This window comes from Rhinopithecus roxellana, chromosome 4 (genome assembly GCF_007565055.1).
Source record: "Rhinopithecus roxellana isolate Shanxi Qingling chromosome 4, ASM756505v1, whole genome shotgun sequence".
Lineage (NCBI taxonomy): Eukaryota > Metazoa > Chordata > Mammalia > Primates > Cercopithecidae > Rhinopithecus > Rhinopithecus roxellana.
Genome location: NC_044552.1, coordinates 4,318,780 through 4,336,980, shown reverse-complemented (window position 1 = coordinate 4,336,980; position 18,201 = coordinate 4,318,780). Strand labels below are relative to the sequence as shown.

The window sequence follows — 18,201 nt, the reverse complement described above, 5'->3', positions numbered from 1 at the left end:
GCCAAGGCATGGATTGATGTTGGAGGGCCTGGAGTTAAAGCAAGCAAGTTAGGATAAGCCTCAGATTCTGCATGCCCTGGGGTAGTTACTGGAGTGCCCCTTGGGTTCTTCAAGTCAGGGGTGACATCATTACACACCTACAAGGTTAGAAAGATGTTACTGGCAGCTCTGCAGAAAATCGATTGAGGCTGCAGGGAGGTCTTCCTAGGAGCATTGGCCGAAGGCTGGCAAGTCTTGGGGCAGATGATTTAAATATTTCTCAGCCTGAGCTTCCTCATCTGCGAAATGGATAGTCTATAGTCTACATACAGCACACAGTTGCTGCAGGGGTGAACTAAAGCTAATGGGTATGAACTAGCCCAGAATTAATACTTGAGGTAGCCATCCACATATAGTCATCCTTTGATAACTCAGGGGACTGATTTATGGACCTCCTTTTGAAACCAAAATTCATGGATACTCAAGTCCATTGTGTAACATGGTACATGGTATTTGCATGTATGCACATCCTCCTGTATACTTTAAATAATCTCTGGATTACTTATAATACCTAATACAATGTAAATGCTATGGAAATTTGTTTCACAATATTGTTTAGAGAATAATTACAAGGAAAAAATGGGTCTGTATGTATTCAGCACAGATGCGACCGTCTCCATTTTTACCTGAATGTTTTCGTTCTACAGTTGGTTGATTCCATGGGTGCAGAAGCCTCTGATACAGAGGTCCAGCTGTACATTCATTTTCCATTTTTCCAGTGAATTGAGGCAGAGGTAGTGGAGAGGAAGAGAGTTAGATTTTGGATTCAGGTGGAACTGTCTAAAAGACCAGCTGGATAGACCATAGGTAATAGAAGAGACAGCCCACCTGTGGTGTTTTTTGTAGAGAGCGTTGCTGGCCTCGTTGGCAAGAAACACATATTTTGATGTAGTCCTAGCCTTGAGTATTGAAGACTAGGAATTCTAAGTAGGGCAAATGCAAAAGCCTGGGGTGATTTAGAGGTCACAGAATGAAAGGGGATTAACCTGCCAGAAAGCAATTAAGTAATCCCCCAATTGCAAGAAACACTGTGGTGCTAATAATGAGCTTCCTTGAGCAAAATGGGAATACTTTACATTATGTAAACTCTTTGGGGAGGAAAGCACACTGTCTCCAGTGGTACACAACTTTTTTTGAGGGTCTCTGGGAGGTGTTGCATCTTAAGTTTTTGAGAGCCGCAACAGTGAAAGTGTATGTTTGAGAATGGTGTCATCACTGCCTAGGAGCTTTCAGTGGCCTTACATTCTGCATATGCTTGGTTTTCTCCTAGAGTCAGTTACTTAGTTCTGCTGAGCTACCTGTTTATTTGTTGGGATAGTTTTTCAGTCAATAATGAAGAAATCTGAAACCTTGGAATTTTTGAGGTCTGAGGAGGGGAAGGATGGATCACTTTTATTGGCCCTGTGACCTTGATCAGATGTTATTAATAGGACCGTAGGTCATTTTGCTGTGAGGATTCTCCCTGCTACAGGCCAGCTGGCCTCTGACCATGCTGTGCCCTCCCTGAAGATAAACCAGGCTCCCTTTTTCCTGCTAGTGAGTACTGGCACAGATTCAGCAGTACTTCTCAGAGTCATATCTGGCCTTCTCCTTACTTTCTAGAGAGTCCTTGAGTCTTTCTGAAATCCACTTAGAGAACATGGAAATAAGACTTTAAGTATGGCAGCGCTGTTTTGTTGGCCAAGCACCTTGCTGACTGCAGGGGTTTCATTGATAGCACTGAAGTCCCTGGTATCTGTGTCCCACAGGGAAGTTTAGTATTCGGCTTCTGTATTGGGAACTGAGGAGGGTCTCACATGATTTGCACAAAGACTTTTGTCTATAGTGGCTGTAAGTTAGAATGCTCATTTTTGTTGTTGTTGGTGGTGGTTGTTTTTGTTTTGTTTTTTGAGATGGAGTCTCGCTCTGTCACCCAGGCTGGAGTGCAGTGGCGTGATCTCCGCTCACTGCAACCGCCACCTCCCACGTTCAAGCTATTCTCCTGCCTCAGCCTCCTGAGTAGTTGGGACTACAGGCGTGCCCCACCACAGCCAGCTAATTTTCGTATTTTTAGTAGAGACAGTGTTTCACCATGTTGACCAGACTGGTCTTGAACTCCTGACCTCAGGGGATCCGCCCACCTTGGCCTCCCAAAGTGCTAGGATTACAGGCATGAGCCACTGCACCCGGCCAGAATGTTCACTTTCTTACTGGTTTCTTCTTCTCAACTTGAGATAATACTGTGATGGCTTGAGCACCATCATGGCTGCTGCTATGTGGTATGATTTGTATATTCAGTGAGATGAAGAGAACCATGGATAGACCTTGTGGCATTTGACTGGATGTGTATTTGAATGTGTTTTGAATTGCCAGTGCGGACGAACAACATAGGAAAGGTTGTAAGGGGAATGTTACAGTTTTCAGTGACATAGATGCTAGATCAGCATGGGAGTAGGAGATTGGGAGGGAAGGTGGTTTGATACCCATTGTATTCTCCTTGTGAAGTCCCACATGTTAATTGCTCTTGCAGATAGAATACTACCCTAATGTCGGGACTTTCCTGTATGTGGGATTAGATAGGCACACCTGGGTGCTTAATTGGGGTAGTTCTTTTTTTTTTTTTTTTTTTTTTTTTTTTTTGAGACGGAGTCTCGCTCTGTCGCCCAGGCTGGAGTGCAGTGGCCGGATCTCAGCTCACTGCAAGCTCCGCCTCCCGGGTCCACGCCATTCTCCTGCCTCAGCCTCCCAAGTAGCTGGGACTACAGGCGCCCGCCACCTCGCCCGGCTAGTTTTTGTATTTTTTAGTAGAGACGGGGTTTCACCGTGTTAGCCAGGATGGTCTCGATCTCCTGACCTCGTGATCCGCCCGTCTCGGCCTCCCAAAGTGCTGGGATTACAGGCTTGAGCCACCGCGCCCGGCTTGGGGTAGTTCTTGAGAGCCGTAATCCAGGAAGAGGAGGAGGAGGAGGAGGGAGGGTTGCTGAAGGAAAGATTGGCCATGCATCCAGGAGGTCATTGCGTCATCCCTCCTTGTTCCTTAACAAAGACGGAAGGTTCAGCTTATTCTAACCATTGAGTTCATTTTGCATTTTCACCCCCTATCTCCCAGATCCTGGTCACCAACCAGTCTACTTACTTTCCCATTTGGGAAAGAAGATTTGCTGTCACCTATGGAAAGAATGACAGTATGATTTTATACCTATGAGTAAAACGATATCACCTTACTGTGAGTCGCTGCACTTGCTTTTGCCTATGTTTGAGGCCATAAAAATGTTTCGACTGAATACACTATGCTCTGTGTACAGTTGAGTAACCTCGAGTCTCATGGCAAGTAAGCCATTCCCAGAGCCTTGGCCTCATCCTGGAGTCATGGATCCCATGTAGAGTCCTTTCAGTGGTTGGTATCCTTTTTTTTTTGGACCTACCTATTTAAAAAGAAGTACCTTCCCAAGATGGGCATGATTGGATAGGCACCTCCTTATTCAGGAAGAAATAGGGATTCCCTTTGTGTTTTGCTCATGGTATTGAGGGCTGCTTCCCTGTCTCTGCTACACAAACCCCTCTTCATGCCAGAAAGGACATTAAGTGAACGTTTTACATTCATTTTAATTTTAACCATTACCTTTCCTTTAGTACAATTGATAGTAATTTTGTCTTGATACAATGGAGATAAATTATTTAAGACATGAATGCAAGTCACCTTATAGAAAATAATAGCACATGGAGTATCTGGATCTGGCAAATACTTTTAGGATGGTAGGCAAATGAATGCCAGTTGGGAAATTCTTCCCTAATAAGTTGTAAAGTCAGACCAGGAATAGGCAGAGATTGCCACTGGACATGTTATGTTTGTCCCGAAGCCTTTTAGGGAAGTTTGTGTTTACATGTTGTACATGCATGAACGTATGAGCTGAATGTAGACATCTGCCCTGTTTGAGTCTCTGGTGCCTTGAATAGTGCTTGGTACATACATACATACGTAGATTGGTGAACTAGGGTATTGGGGTGCAACTGCTTTCTTCTGTGATTTCTTTCATCTTCTATCCGTTGCCCAAGTCCCTACCAGCTCACTTTGAAGTTTTGTTTCTTAATTTGATAGTAGGATTGATTACTTTTCATTCTGTTTATGTATCCCTAAGATAAAACAGAAACTCAGTGGGCCAGCCCCATGGTAATTGGGTCAAGCAGTAGAATTTGACTCTCCAGCTAAATGACAGTGCACAGGGAATCCCTTTAGGGTCTTTCCAAAATATAGCCAAGTGATGTTTGGCTGCTTAAGATCAAGAACTGGTCGAGGGCGGGAAGATAATGGGCAGGAGGGCTTGTCTGTATACATGATTCATAGAGAAGAATCCAATTTTATAGAAACCACAGCCTAAATTAGAGAAAGCAAGCTTTTGGATTAACATGATCTCTGTTGTGGTTGTAACATACCACAGTTTGATTTTTGTCCAGATGAAAACATTTGGTTTGCACTTCAGTAAATATTGTGGAGACGTTGCCAGCTAATTCTGAAAAGTAATGAAATACGGCTTTGGCAAAGAGCAGATGCATTCCGTACTCTGATTGCTCTTATCTGATCCAAGTTCAGATTTTTTTTACATTTGCTAATGCACTTGAATAATCGGGAGAGAAAATCTGCCTGTAATTTTAATAGGAAAGTGTCTATACTGACTATACTTTTATGATGACCACCCATAAAGTCTTCCCCTGAAAAAAATCCCACACAATTCCCAAACCTCTCAAACATACAACTTTTGTTGGTTACTTTTCTAAAATGAGAGTTTGTAAAGGAGAGAGACGATGTGGTGTTCCATGTGAAAAGTCAGCCTCTCTCACTTGCTAATTAATGTGAACGGGGCTTGTGTTTTTGCCATGCAGAGTCCACCCCCGAGAGGTCATATGAGGTTGCGGAGCCCTTTCTTTTCTTTTTCTTTTTTCTTTTCTTTTCTTTTTTGAGGTGAAGTTAACTCTTGTTGCCCAGGCTGGAGGGCAATGGCGCGATCTCAGCTCACCACAACCTCCGCCTCCCAGGTTCAAGTGATTCTCCTGCGTCAGCCGCCGGAGTAGCTGGGATTACAAGGCAGCTACCACCATACCCGGCTAATTTTTTGTATTTTTAGTAGTGGGGTTTCACCATGTTAGCCAGGCTGGTCTTGAATTTCTGACCTCAGGTGATCCACCCGCCTCGGCCTCCCAAAATGCTGGGATTACAGGTGTGAGCCTCCGTTTTTACCATCCTTACTGGTGTTTCACAGCAGTTTGTAGGTGAGCCTTGCTGTGGAAAGGGGAAGGCCTCTTTTTAGAAAGTATTTTCAAGTTGTGAATCACCTGTCTTCATCTCTCTCTTCCTGTTGTTTTCAACCTTGTAGCTAGCTCCATTCCCATTTTTGTGAATCCTGGACCCACAATGAGCTTTTCAAAAGATTGCTTCATCTGACATTTAGAGGAGAAAAATTTTCCTAATAAAATGTCTAGATATGAAGCTGACCCCTTATGTGCCAAGATCTATTAAGTTACAAGCTATTTTTAATGAAAAATTTAAAAACACACTGTTCTGTTTTTTGTTTTTTGTTTTTTCTTTCAGACAGAGTCTCACTCTGTCACCCTGGCTGGAGTGCAGTGGCGCAGTTTCAGCTCACTGTAACCTCTGCCTCCCAGGTTCAAGTGATTCTCCTGCCTCAGCCTCCCTAGTAGCTGGGATTACAGGCATCTGCCACTGTGCCCAGCTAATTTTTATAGTTTTTAGTAGAGACAGCCAGGCTAGTTTCAAACTCCTGGCCTCAGGTGATCTGCCTGCCTTGACCTCCCAAAGTGCTGGGATTACAAGCATGAGCCACCCTGCTTGGCTTGTTCTGTTTTCACATAGGTCTGCTAGATACGAAGTTTCTACCGACTTAGCACGATGTAATTACGTAATGCATCCATTAACCCATTCCCTACTGAGGAATATGCAGTAGTTTTCTCCAGTGATAAACACCCTGGTCTGCTGTGTGTCTTGAGGGGTTTGAAATATCCTTTCCTTCATCCTGTTTGTATCCAGCAGATTCTTCCTCCTCTGCATTTATTTTTAAAAGAGATAATCAAGCTTGTATCTAGGTAAAGAAGAAATAAATGCTCTTTATGTAAATGTCTTAATTGTAGTTTCTAAGATGCTTTGTGTCTTACACATTTGAGGTTGTTATTGAGCTGTTACTACATTCAGTCCTTTTCTATCAGTGATCATTTTTACTTTTGCATGAAATGTGAGGTGATGTTACTGCGTTTGTCTCAATGAGAAAAAAAGAACCCATTTTGGCTTCATTTTGCCAGTTCTGTGGCTTCTCTGGGTCTGGCATGACAGTTTGACCCCTCTGCGATTTTCAAGTGGACACGCCAGCAGGATTCTTAGAGGGATTTACAGCAACCACGTAGTGACAGAGCATTGGCATGTGCAGCATTAGACTCTGTTGGCTTTATTCTTTTGTACCTACTTCAGTTTGTCTATGAGGTTAATGAGATGGACAGGTTTGAGGGTGCCTGGCCAAATTCTGGATGTCTGCTCCTTCTAGGGGAGATGCTGATTGTTCATGAGTGCTCCTGCTGGTGGATGGGTGATGGATTGGCAGTTGCCCTTGGTGGATGATGCCTGGGAGGAGAGTCAGGTCATATGCGGGCTGGCGGGGCTGGCGGCTTGGGGGGACGACAGTGTTGTCCTTATGGGTTACCCACCAGTGAGAAGAAGGGGCAGAAGCTTAACCTCTGAACTAAGGGCACTTTGGTGGTGGTTAACCGACCTCCTCCCCTGGAGTTCATTTTTATTCTGCTTCAATCCCTTTCCTATACTTTCCCTTTTCCAAGTCTTCCTTCTTCCAACATATTACCTCCTGATTCCCCATTTGATTTACCAATCCTTCATTACCCGTTTTTCTTTGTTGATACTTTACCTTTAGATCCAGACCAACGTGCCAATCATCTGAATAGAAGCAGAATCATTTTCTGGGTTGAAAACAATACGTTTTTCCTTGTCCCCATATGTAGGAGAAATGGGTTCTTTCCCACCTCTGACTTCAGGACTAGTTCCGTCAGAGGGACTTAATGTTGTTAGAAGGTTTTACTTTGAGAGCAAGTTCCTCAGAATTGCCCTTATTCCTCACTGGTCTTCTATTTCTAATCTTACATTTCTTCTATTTTAGCCCCTCACTTTCTTTCCCAGTACTCAGCAGGTCACATCACCTATTTGTTTTTGTGGAGGAGCCATTAAAACAAATCCATTCATAATATTGGTTGTTTTCTCCTTTTGTTAAAAAATTATCATCTATGGGCTGGACATGGTGGCTCACTCCTGTAATCCCAGTGCTATGGGAGATCAGATGAGAAGATCATGTGAGGTCAGGAGTTTGAGACAAGCCTTGGAATGATGGTAAATTCTATAAGAACTGCAAAAAATGAAAAAATGATCTGGGTTTGGTGGTGTGTACCTGTAGTCCCAGCTACAGGAGGCTGAGGTGAGAGGATCACTTGCAGCCAGGAGGTCAAGGCTGTAGTGAGTCATGATCACACCACTGCATTCCAGCCTGGGTGACAGAGTGATTCCTTTTCTCAAAAACAATATATTGTCCTTTGTGGATATCAATAAAGTCTGGATGCTGAATTGAGCGTCTAGATGTTTTCTCCGTTTTAGTTCTTTGCAACATAAACTCAATCCTCACCCTTTCTCTCAACATCTTGAGTGTGAGGAATGTGATAGTTGCTTCATGCTGCTTCTCTAGTGTTTGAGTTTTTTAAAAAATCCTCAGCAGATCCTGTTAAGTGGAAGTTAATTCCTTATTTCCAATGTGCTTTACATGGATTTTTACCTGATTCTCTTTGAATCTTAGAATATTTTTAGTGGATCTTATTGCTGTGTTTTCTTCTTTTTTGAGACAGAGTCTTGTTCTCTTGCCCAACCTGGAGTGCAGTGGTGTGATCTCGGCTCACTGCAACCTTTGCCTCCAGGTTCAAGTGATTCTCCTGTCTCAGCCTCCCGAGTAGCTGGGATTGCAAATGTGCATCACCGTTTGTATTGTTAGTTTTTGTATTTTTAGTAGAGATGGGATTTCTCCATATTGGCCATGCTGGTCTTGAACTCCTGACCTCAGGTGATCCACCGCCTCGGCTTCCCAAAGTGCTGGGATTACAGGCATGAGCCACCGCGCCTGGCCTTATTGCTGTATTTTTATATTGCTCCCACATGGCCTCATTTGTGGAGTTTATTGCCTTTGCAACTGAGGGAGAGAGGAAGGCTGGAGGGGTGATGGCTCTCCTCTTGAAATACATGCCTGTAACTTTTCAGTCCCTCCTGCTTCTCCTGTTACTGTTTCCCTCTGACAAATGATTGAATTGGCTGCAGAAGTTACTATAAGAAAGATCTACACAAAAACCTGCTGTTTTTATACCGTTCCATCGTTTGGATTTCAGCTGCTAGTCATTGCCTCCAAGATACAATATAGGAAGGCTGTGCTTTAAAAGAAATTAAGCATGGCTATTTTTATCTGGAAGGAACTATTTAACTTTTAAAAGAGGGAAATTTAATAGCAGAGTCTAAAACTTACAAGTTCTCTCCTAATAGTATGACTGACAGCATATGTTAGATCAATAGTAAAATAATTTGAACATTTTTTGAGGGCTGTACTTACTCTTGCTTTTTCATAAATACTTGTAAAGGTAGATTTAGGGAGGATGGATCAACAATGTTGTTATATTTGACTATGTAGATAACCTGTCTGTACACAGGAATGGTGATACTGTACTGAAAATCATGCTAATTATTAGCCTCCTGTTTTCCTAGTCAGTCTTGTACTAACAGTAAAACCATTTGGATTGAGCATATATTTTGGTCCAGTGGAAATGGGGGTAGATATTTTTTTCTCTTTCTCTTTTAACTCCTGACTCTTTATTTTACTCCCTTTTCTATTTGATTTTCCCCAAAATCTGTGTCAGGTTTAAGAACCTTCTTTCTGGCCGGGCGCGGTGGCTCAAGCCTGTAATCCCAGCACTTTGGGAGGCCGAGACGGGCGGATCACGAGGTCAGGAGATCAGGACCATCCTGGCTAACACGGTGAAACCCCGTCTCTACTAAAAATACAAAAAATTAGCCGGGCGAGGTGGCGGGCGCCTGTGGTCCCAGCTACTCAGGAGGCTGAGGCGGGAGAATGGCGTGAACCCGGGAGGCGGAGGTTGCAGTGAGCTGAGATCCGGCCACTGCACTCCAGCCTGGGCGACAGAGCAAGACTCCGTCTCAAAAAAAAAAAAAGAACCTTCTTTCTGTCCAGAATCTACTTCTAAATGGAGACAATTAAGGGGAGGGGAACAAAACATCAAAATGGCTTTTGTGAGACCAAGTTGAAATCTATCTACAGAGGATCTTTCTGCTGACTACATCCCTTTGAAGTTGCATATTCAGTCAGTGATGTGGTTCACATAATTTGGGGGGTTTTTGAACATTGGTAGGTCATGAAGATGCCTGTAGGAAAAGGAAGGGGTTGAAGGTCCCACATACTCTTTGCATTTTGGGGAGATGGATGCTTGGTTTGCCATTTCAGCTCCTGAAATTTTCCACTTCCTTGTCACTGAGCATATAGTTCCAAAGCTGGACAGAAATGGTTTTAACTGTGTGTTTTAACCTTGCGATCTTTGAGATCTCTGTTTCGATAGGAGACTGAATTGGTGATTTGTCTCTTCGTTGATGTTACTAGAGTGTTTTTAGCTCATTCATAGGCAGGCAGGCCAGAGAAGACATGAATTTCCTATTTAGTTCTTTTACTATTATCTGAAGGGGATTTTGTTTGTGTTTTAGAAGCCTCTGGTTCCAAATAATGTACGAATGACTTGATTATATCTCCTGAATTGCCTTTGTTTGATAAAGAAGAACTATATTGTGCTTTTTTTTTTTTTTTTTTTTAAAAGAATATCGAGCCTAAGCGTGGGCACGGGGGCTCATGCCTGCAATCCCAGCACTTCGGGAGGCCAAGGCAGGAGGATCGCTTGAGTCCAGAAGTTTCAGACCAACCTGGGCAACATAGCGAGACTCCATCTCTACAACAATTACGAAAAATTAACTAGGTGTGGTGGCGCGCCTGTAGCTGTAGCCTACAGGATTGCTTGACCCCAGTAAAGCGTGCGGTGAGCTGTGACTGCGCCACCGCTTGGGCAACAGAGCCACACCCTGTCTAGAAAAGTAATGATATTGATTGAGCTTGTTTTTTTGTTACTTTAAAATCTGGAATGAGAATCTTTGAGGATGCAAGGTTAAGATGTAAAAGGGTAAGGGTGACGAGGTCAGTTTTCTTGTTGGGAGGTTTGTTTTTTCATTTTTTATTTCAAATTCAGCACTTTTACTTAGTGCAGCGTGGGAATCTATTTTGGGTAATTTTGCATCCAGTTAACCTAATCAGGACATGAAAGTAGCTTCCAAAACCATTGGAGTTTGGGGAACTCGTATCCACCAATCATTCCTTATGAATACAACACAGTGATTTTATATAATGAAATGTTATATTCCATTTTTACTTCTAGCTTCTCTAATCGTCTTTTCTTTGATTTTTTTTTTTTTTTTTTTTTGAGACGGAGTCTTGCTCGACATGTCGCCCAGCCTGGACTGCAGTGACCGGATCTCAGCTCACTGCAAGCTCCGCCTCCCGGGTTTACGCCATTCTCCTGCCTCAGCCTCCCAAGTAGCTGGGACTACAGGTGCCCGCCATCTCGCCTGGCTAGTTTTTTGTATTTTTTAGTAGAGACGGGGTTTCACCGTGTTAGCCAGGATGGTCCTGATCTCCTGACCTCGTGATCCGCCCGTCTCGGCCTCCCAAAGTGCTGGGATTACAGGTTTGAGCCACCGCACCCGGCCGATTTTTTTTTTTTTTTTTTTTTAAGTCTATTAATTTAGAGTAATCTCTCTTCCTCAGCAGTGGGTAGGTGTTTTTATTTTATTATTTTTTTGTTCCATCCTTGGAGGTGTTTTTTTTTTTTTCTCAAGAGATACTCAGATGCGATTTTAAAAATCCTGATTTGTTCTGTTTTGCATCTTCTTCCTGCTGGGGGATTTTGCTTGAAATACGTTCAAAAGGCACAGATGATCTTGGGAGTATTTGAAAAATAATTTAAAATGGCAGTAGAGATCAGTTGCTTTGTTTTTTCTCCTCAGTTTTGAGGCTTTAGGTTTAGTCTTCATTGTGGTGTTCTTCCAGAAAGGGTGAGGGTCAAGGCCTGTGTTTATGAGCTGTTTTTCTTATTCCACCAGGTTCTCCTGCGCTGCCCAACAGCATGGTGTATTTCGGAAGCTCTCAGGATGAGGAGGAAGTCGAGGAGGAAGATGATGAGACAGAAGACGTCAAAACAGCCACCAACAATGCTTCATCTTCATGCCAGTCGACCCCCAGGAAAGGAAAAACCCACAAACATGTTCACAACGGGCATGGTAGGTCCACCGTTGAACTTGGATAACAAAAAATCTAAAGCGCTGGGTGAGAGCTGGAAGAGAGCCTCTGTTGAGAAGAGATGAGATGAAGGCAAAGCTCGTTCTGGGTACTTCTCCAGGGCCAGACACTTCATGGGCAAAGGGATTATTAGTATAGCTTAGTGTAGTCCAGGGTGTTCTAGGTGAGCGCAGATACTCTTATGTTGTGGAGATGATGGTAAATTCTATAAGAACTGCAGATAAACAGGCATCGGAACAGGAAAAGACCGTATCTACATGGGGATGGTCAAGATTTAGTGAAACAATATCTGTGCCCCCCTTTAATTACTAATGTGATTTTGGCAGGTGGGTATGGTGTAGGAAGAAAACTATTATTCCTCCTGTGGAATTCCACATTCATTCTGAAGTGGACTAATTTTCCCCTTGCGTGTATATTGTGGAGGAGGAGGAGAAAAGGCAGGAGCAAAAGCTTGGGTATCATAGCGAGGAAACTAGTCTTATATGAATAAGTTGGCTATAGAAAGTGCCTAGTGGTTTTTCTTTCTTCCTTCTTTTTTTTTTTTGAGACAGAGCCTCACTGTGTCGCCCAGGCTGGAGCACAATGGCACGGTCTCAGCTCACTGCAAGCTCCACCTCCCGGGTTCATGCCATTCTCCTGCCTCAGCCTCCTGAGTAGCTGGGACTACAGGTGCCCGCCACCACGTTCAGCTAATTTTTTGTATTTTTAGTAGAGGTGGGGTTTCACCGTGTTAGCTAGAATGGTCTCAATCTCCTGACCTCGTGATCCACCCGCCTTGGCCTCCCAAAGTGCTGGGATTACAGGCGTGAGCCACCGTGCCCAGCCGCCTAGTGGTTTTTCAATAGAGAAGTGACCTAAATGGAGTTGTGCCCCGAAAACATAAAGCTGACATCGGTGATGAGGACTTCTTAAAGGGAGATAACTTGAAGAAGGGGAAATGCACAGTGAGGTTGTAAATGTAGGCAATTCCCTGACCAAAGTAACAAGGGTTACTAAACATTGGTTGTCCAGTAGACATTGGAGGATGTAGAATAGGTGTAAAAATGAGTGATTTTAGAGGCAGCACAGAGGTAGCCCTGAACTAACTGGAATTACACTGAGTGGGGGAATGAGTGTAAGAAAAGAGGAAAGAAGCCGGGCATGGTGGCCAGCACTTTGGGAGGCCGAGGCAGGTGGGTCACGAGGTCAAGAGATCAAGACCATCCTGGCCAACATGGTGAAACCCCGTCTCTACTAAAAATACAAAAGATTAGCTGGGCATGGTGGCACGCACCTCTGTAGTTCCAGCTACTCGAGAGGCTGAGGCAGGAGAATTGCTTGAATCCGGGAGGCGGAGGTTGCAGTGAACCAAGATTGCGCCATTGCACTCCAGCCTGGGCGACAGAGTGAGACTCTGTCTCAAAAAAAAAAAAAAAAAAAAAGCAAAGAAAGAGGAGGGAAGCAAAGAGAGTGGGAGTCAGGAGGTATGGCTGTTTTCTGTTGCCCTTCTATCAGCTACTCTATAGACTTATTTTACTTAGGACCCACTGAGACCCTGTAAGATAGAGAAGCCTTACCTACAAATGGCAGAAAATCAGTGCTGTCTGTAAGTGATTGAGGCAAAGGAATGCTGCTCATTTTTCTCCTTGGTGCCTGTGCACTGAACCGTCATTTGCCTTCTGGGAAGTAGAGGCTCAGGACAAGCACAGCTTAGACATGATTGAAATCTCTGTCTAGCTTTCATTATTGTTGGGCCTTTCTGCTCTGTCCACTTAACAATTGTTCAGCTGGCTTGCCTCTTGCTTTTGATTGTGTTTAGGTGACACATATGCACAGTAGAGGGTGCGACGTCTTTTTAAGGACTTGTGGTTTAATTGGGGAGATGGGGTAAATACAAAATGTAACCACATTTTAACCTTTTGGGGAAAAGGTTGTTACTTGCAGCTGTAGTCATCAGGGCATCGGGATGGTTGGAAGAGGACTGCATATGTAAATTGGAATACGGGTATTAGTGTACAGATGTAATTGCTAAGGAGGAAGCATACCGCAAACAGAGTGATGCAGAATAATGCCTGTACTTGGGACTGTTGCCTGTTGTTCTGCTAGTGTGGACGTCTACTCTTTGGTGACCTGGAAAGACCCAGGTGAATTTATCTGACGTCTTGATCAGTTGAGTTAATCCTGTGTATACTAGTACAGTTGCACTGGGGTCCTTAACTCCTTTGTTTTCCAGAGTGTTTGGGCTTGATGTAGAGACATTGGATTCACATGCTGATTTTTCTCATAGATTCAGTTTTTAATGTTAAGAATCATCATCTGCATGGATCTTAGTTATGTGCAGGGGCAGTGACTATCTGGCAGCACGTTACATGGAGTGTATGAAAGAAAGGGATAGAATGAGGGTGACAGGATAGGCTGGGCTCTCACCTAAAGGAGGGCATAATGATTCTATGTTGACCACTGTCATTGCCACTAGGAGTCAAGGAAAGTGTAACTATCTGTAGATACATATCTGTATGCATTTACACAGATAAACTTCTGAGTTTCAAAAATCTTAGGAGATTCTACTTTTTCATTTTTTATTAAAAGAATTTTTTTTAATGCTTGTTAATTCAAATATTTCCAGAAACATTGTTGGGATGTTTTTGTCCCCGAATGAATTTTGACGTAGGATAGTGTGTATCCTGGCTCCAGGCTGGGAGGACTAGGTGGAATGAGTGATCTTGGGTAAGCACTGACACACCCACCTCCTACTGCCTTTTCTGAGTTGTGTCCTTGCCCTCCCTCCTGATTCTCTTCCTCCCTGTCTCTTCTGTTGTCTTTTCTTTTACAATAGAGTCACAGCATCAAATAGAGGAGCTGCAGGAAGCATACCCAAACCAGCTGGGTTTAGGCAGGGGACTAACTTTACTGAAACTTAAAACCTTTCTGTGCTTCCTTTTCTGAGACTTGTAGATAACCAAACTGAAAGGCCCTTCTCACATCCCTGAGCAGCTGGCTTATAGCTTTAGTTAGATTGACATCATCTGTGATTAGCCCTGCCCCCAACCTCCAAGCTTCTACCATTTTGATTATGTTGTATTTGAGTTGTGAATGGGTTTTCTTTGATTTCAACCCAGCAGAGTCCCAGAACTACCGTCTTGGGAGAATCCATGAGGCTGTGCAATCTGTTTGCCTTCATCTAAACTTCAGGGGAAGTTTGATGGGGGAATTCTTACAGGCCCAAGAGACCTGTATTTAGATCTGTCCAGACTGCAGTCCTTCCTGCTGTCCCATTCTGTTGTCTGAAGTCCTCAGCCATTTCCCTGTTCAGTCTGTGTTAGGCCTGCCTGTTCCTGGAGCAGGCGCTCACTTCCTGGCATGTCCCTCTGCCATTTAGTTCACTGCTCTTCAGCAGCATCGTAGGGAAGTTTTAATCTTATTTAGTCTGAGGTTTTCTTTTTATTGCTACCCCTGGGCATTGTTTAGATCTTAACCTGGTCAGAAAAATTCCATTTCCTATGGGGTATTCAAAAGACCAAGCAAGTCAAAGAGACACAAACACGAAACCAACCCTGCTAGAATTTTTCTTACAGAATTTGTGAGTTTTTAGCAAATCTGAATACCTGTGTTAGGAAAGATTTCATGTTTACATGTTCTCGAAATTGCTGTATTTGTAGAGGATTTGGAGGGAGCTCAAACTCATTTTATTGTGATAAGTGCTGAAACATAATCATAGAATCTTTGCCATATTAACAATGGTGAATGATATTAACCATTTAGGGAGTTACCTTTTCGGTCCTAAATCAAATAAGATTAACTTCTGTGTAAATGAGAAAAATGTAAGCCCCTGTGCTTACCTAAGCGTTCTGGAAGATAGCACAGATGAACACGGCAATAGGATCTACCCACAAGGAGCTAATGGGATATGATGTCTCCTGGCACATCTGTCAGAAATGTCGGAAGACATTCAGGTCTATCCGTGGGTTTCTCCTGATGAAATAGGTTTCGGTGTCTCATTCTTGTCATTCCCTGTCACTTGGTGATGCTACCTGGGTGACTTGTATCCCTTGTCTTCTGGTGTGTGTGCGCCGCTCCCCCCCAGCCCTTGTGTCCTGCCACGCAACTCACACCCATATACCAAAGTCCTTAAGGTGGGGTGGTGTGGGGCAGGGGCTGTTGGCTGTAAGCAGCTTAGATACTCCAGTGATCATTGGGGATCCATTAAGAAAGACATTTTGTAGTTTTTGTGTATGTTTATGGGTTTTGTGTATTGGTTGTCCCTTTGTAGGCATCTGAGTACCAAGTCTTTTGTGAAGTCATACGAAAAGAAAAAATCCCCACAAGCCACTACCTGGGATATAGGTCTCTGCAGAGTCCTTCCTGCTGTTGCCACATGGCTTGAATGGCCTTGGAAGGCAAAGTGTAACAATCCACAGGATGTCAGTGATTCCTTCTGACGCCAGTGGAGGGAATGGAATAAAGCCAGCTTAGTAATACACAGGCCTCTTGGAATGCTCCTCCGATTTCAGATGACCCAGGAGAACATGCTGGTTTCATGAAACCAAAGTCAGCTTTGAAGAAAGCTAATGTCAGCCTCAGGTTCAGGCAGTATTGTAGAAAAGCACTGAGCTCTCAGTAGCTGGCTAGCTGTGCTGCCTTCCCCCGTCTGTTTTATATCCGCTGTTATATTAAGATGGATGACAAGGAAACAAGCTGACGTCTGTTTCTTAAAGGAAACACTTGTGACACTGGGAGTAATCCCTCAGGCAAGAGGTACTAATTGAACGTAAGAGTATTTCTGAAGTTACTGTTTTCAACAGCAGAGAGGAAAATTGTTGATCATCTCATCCAAAATTGATAAAAACCGAAGTGTAGCATTCTTTCAAAATTAAACATTCTCAGCTGTGGAATATTCTCATGGCCAACGTTGCTACTTCCTCAGCCATTTCTAGATAATGCCGTGTTACTCAATATGCATATTTGTTGTTAATTTTGTCTGTTCATATCTTAGGAATGTCTTTGCCACCGTCGAACAGTCACCAGGAACTTAGTTGCATGCCTGTTTTTAGCTACTTGTTTTGTTAGCTGTGTGTTCTTGGGCAAGGCATGTACTTAGCTTCTTTGATTCTTAATTTCTGCTTCTGTGAAATCAGCATGATAGAGTAGATTAGCCTTCATTTGTCCATTCATTGATTCATTTATATCCCAGCGTAAGGAAACAATGAAGCTGTATCATGGGCAACAGTAGAGCCATTCAGATCTCTAATGGTGGATGCCAGCCATTGTCATATGTTCAAGGGAAATGACATTTCCAAGATCACTATTCAGCTGGGTGAAGGTTCTCGTCTAAAATTTCATCCCTGTAATCCATTCTTCTTTCCCTGAGATGATAGTGACTTGTCCACATTAAAATATTTATATTCCACCCTGTCTTCAACCCCATTCACATTGCTGTCTGTACTTTGTCTTCATTCTCTTATAACCCTTAGGAAAACTGGTGTACTGTTGCATCCTCCAATCAAAGGTTGAGTTGTTGAAAGTCAGTACCAATCCCAGTCGACACCAGTGGTTTACACAAGAATCCTCCAAGTGGTCAGACTGCTGGGATCACCTAGAGCTTTGTTTTCTTGTGGAATAAATACAGACCAAATTTTGGCAACAGTTCCCATGGCAGCTAAAAGTTCTTTTCTGCAGAAGTTCACTGAGGTCCATGTCTCTCTAAGTTTAGAGCAGAATTCCTAGAAATTTCTTATAATGGGATTTCATTAAGGGTATCCATCAGTCATCAAAGAGAGTATCTGTTTAAATGTGACATAAAATAAAATGAAACAGATCTTCCTACAGAGGGTTCCTCGCAATAAAAAGGCAATCAGGCACCAGTGCCTTGCAAATAAAATCAAGCTTGGAGCTCTGCAGGTGCTGTCAGAAAAGAGGTTAGCAATTTTCTGAACCTGAAAAAGGCATCTTCTGAACCACAGAGGAAAGAGTCCTGGAGAGCACCGCATCTCAGGACACATCAGGTGCTGTGGAACTGCCAGGGAGGCCCAGGTCCTGGCTTAGCCCTGGAACTAGCATTTTCTCTTGCATAATTGCCTACCACCTGTTCTTCAGTATAAACCCACTAGTCCCACATTGTGCCACCAGACAAGGCACCTGAGCCAGACTGTGCTGTACCTTGACCTCAGGAAACTGTGATGCTTGCTCTGCCCTTACCTCTGTTCCCTGATTTTTGAGTGCTCTTGGTGAATAGATGCAAAACACGAGGTGTGCTTTGAGATGAAAATAAGTTCTCTGGCTGCATGGAAAGAACAGTTTGGATATAGTTAAGAAGGTGAGCTCAGTCTTCCCTCCTCACACCTCAGTTATACTCCCTCATTTTTAGAAAACATTAAAATGTAGAGGCAGATGATCTTCATGTCCTTTTGGTTCCTGACTTGGGTGAAGAAGGCGCAGGTGTGAAAATAGGTTTTCTAGCAGGAAGAACCTGGGTGACGGCATCACGATTGTGTATTCAAGCAGCTGCTCAGAATTGTTGAATCTTTCACAAGAGAAAGGGGAGAGCAAGCTGGTTTTTTTTGTGACTTCTCCATTACAGGGTATTTCTCTTATCAGATTTGTGCTTTTCCCTATTTTATATGCTCGAGCTGTTGAGGCGTGTCAGGAAATCTAGCAACATCTGTATCCTCCCCAGAGGGATCACCCCTGCTGAAATGTGGAGAAATAAACACACAGAAAACAAAGTGTGGAAAGCTGATGCTTTACTACT

The 18,201-nt window shown here is 43.4% G+C and overlaps 1 protein-coding gene across 4 annotated transcripts in view; it reads left to right on the top strand.

The window, feature by feature from the left end:
- The window catches only part of JARID2 (jumonji and AT-rich interaction domain containing 2), a 280,018-nt gene that overhangs the window by 214,224 nt on the left and 47,593 nt on the right, over positions 1-18,201 (top strand). For all 4 annotated transcript variants that reach the window (XM_030929317.1, XM_010376398.2, XM_010376397.2 and 1 more), the window contains one exon: positions 11,279-11,455. In XM_030929317.1, the coding sequence (XP_030785177.1) occupies positions 11,302-11,455 (154 nt within the window). In that variant the 5' untranslated portion in view covers positions 11,279-11,301. The remainder of the gene's footprint in view (positions 1-11,278; positions 11,456-18,201) is intronic.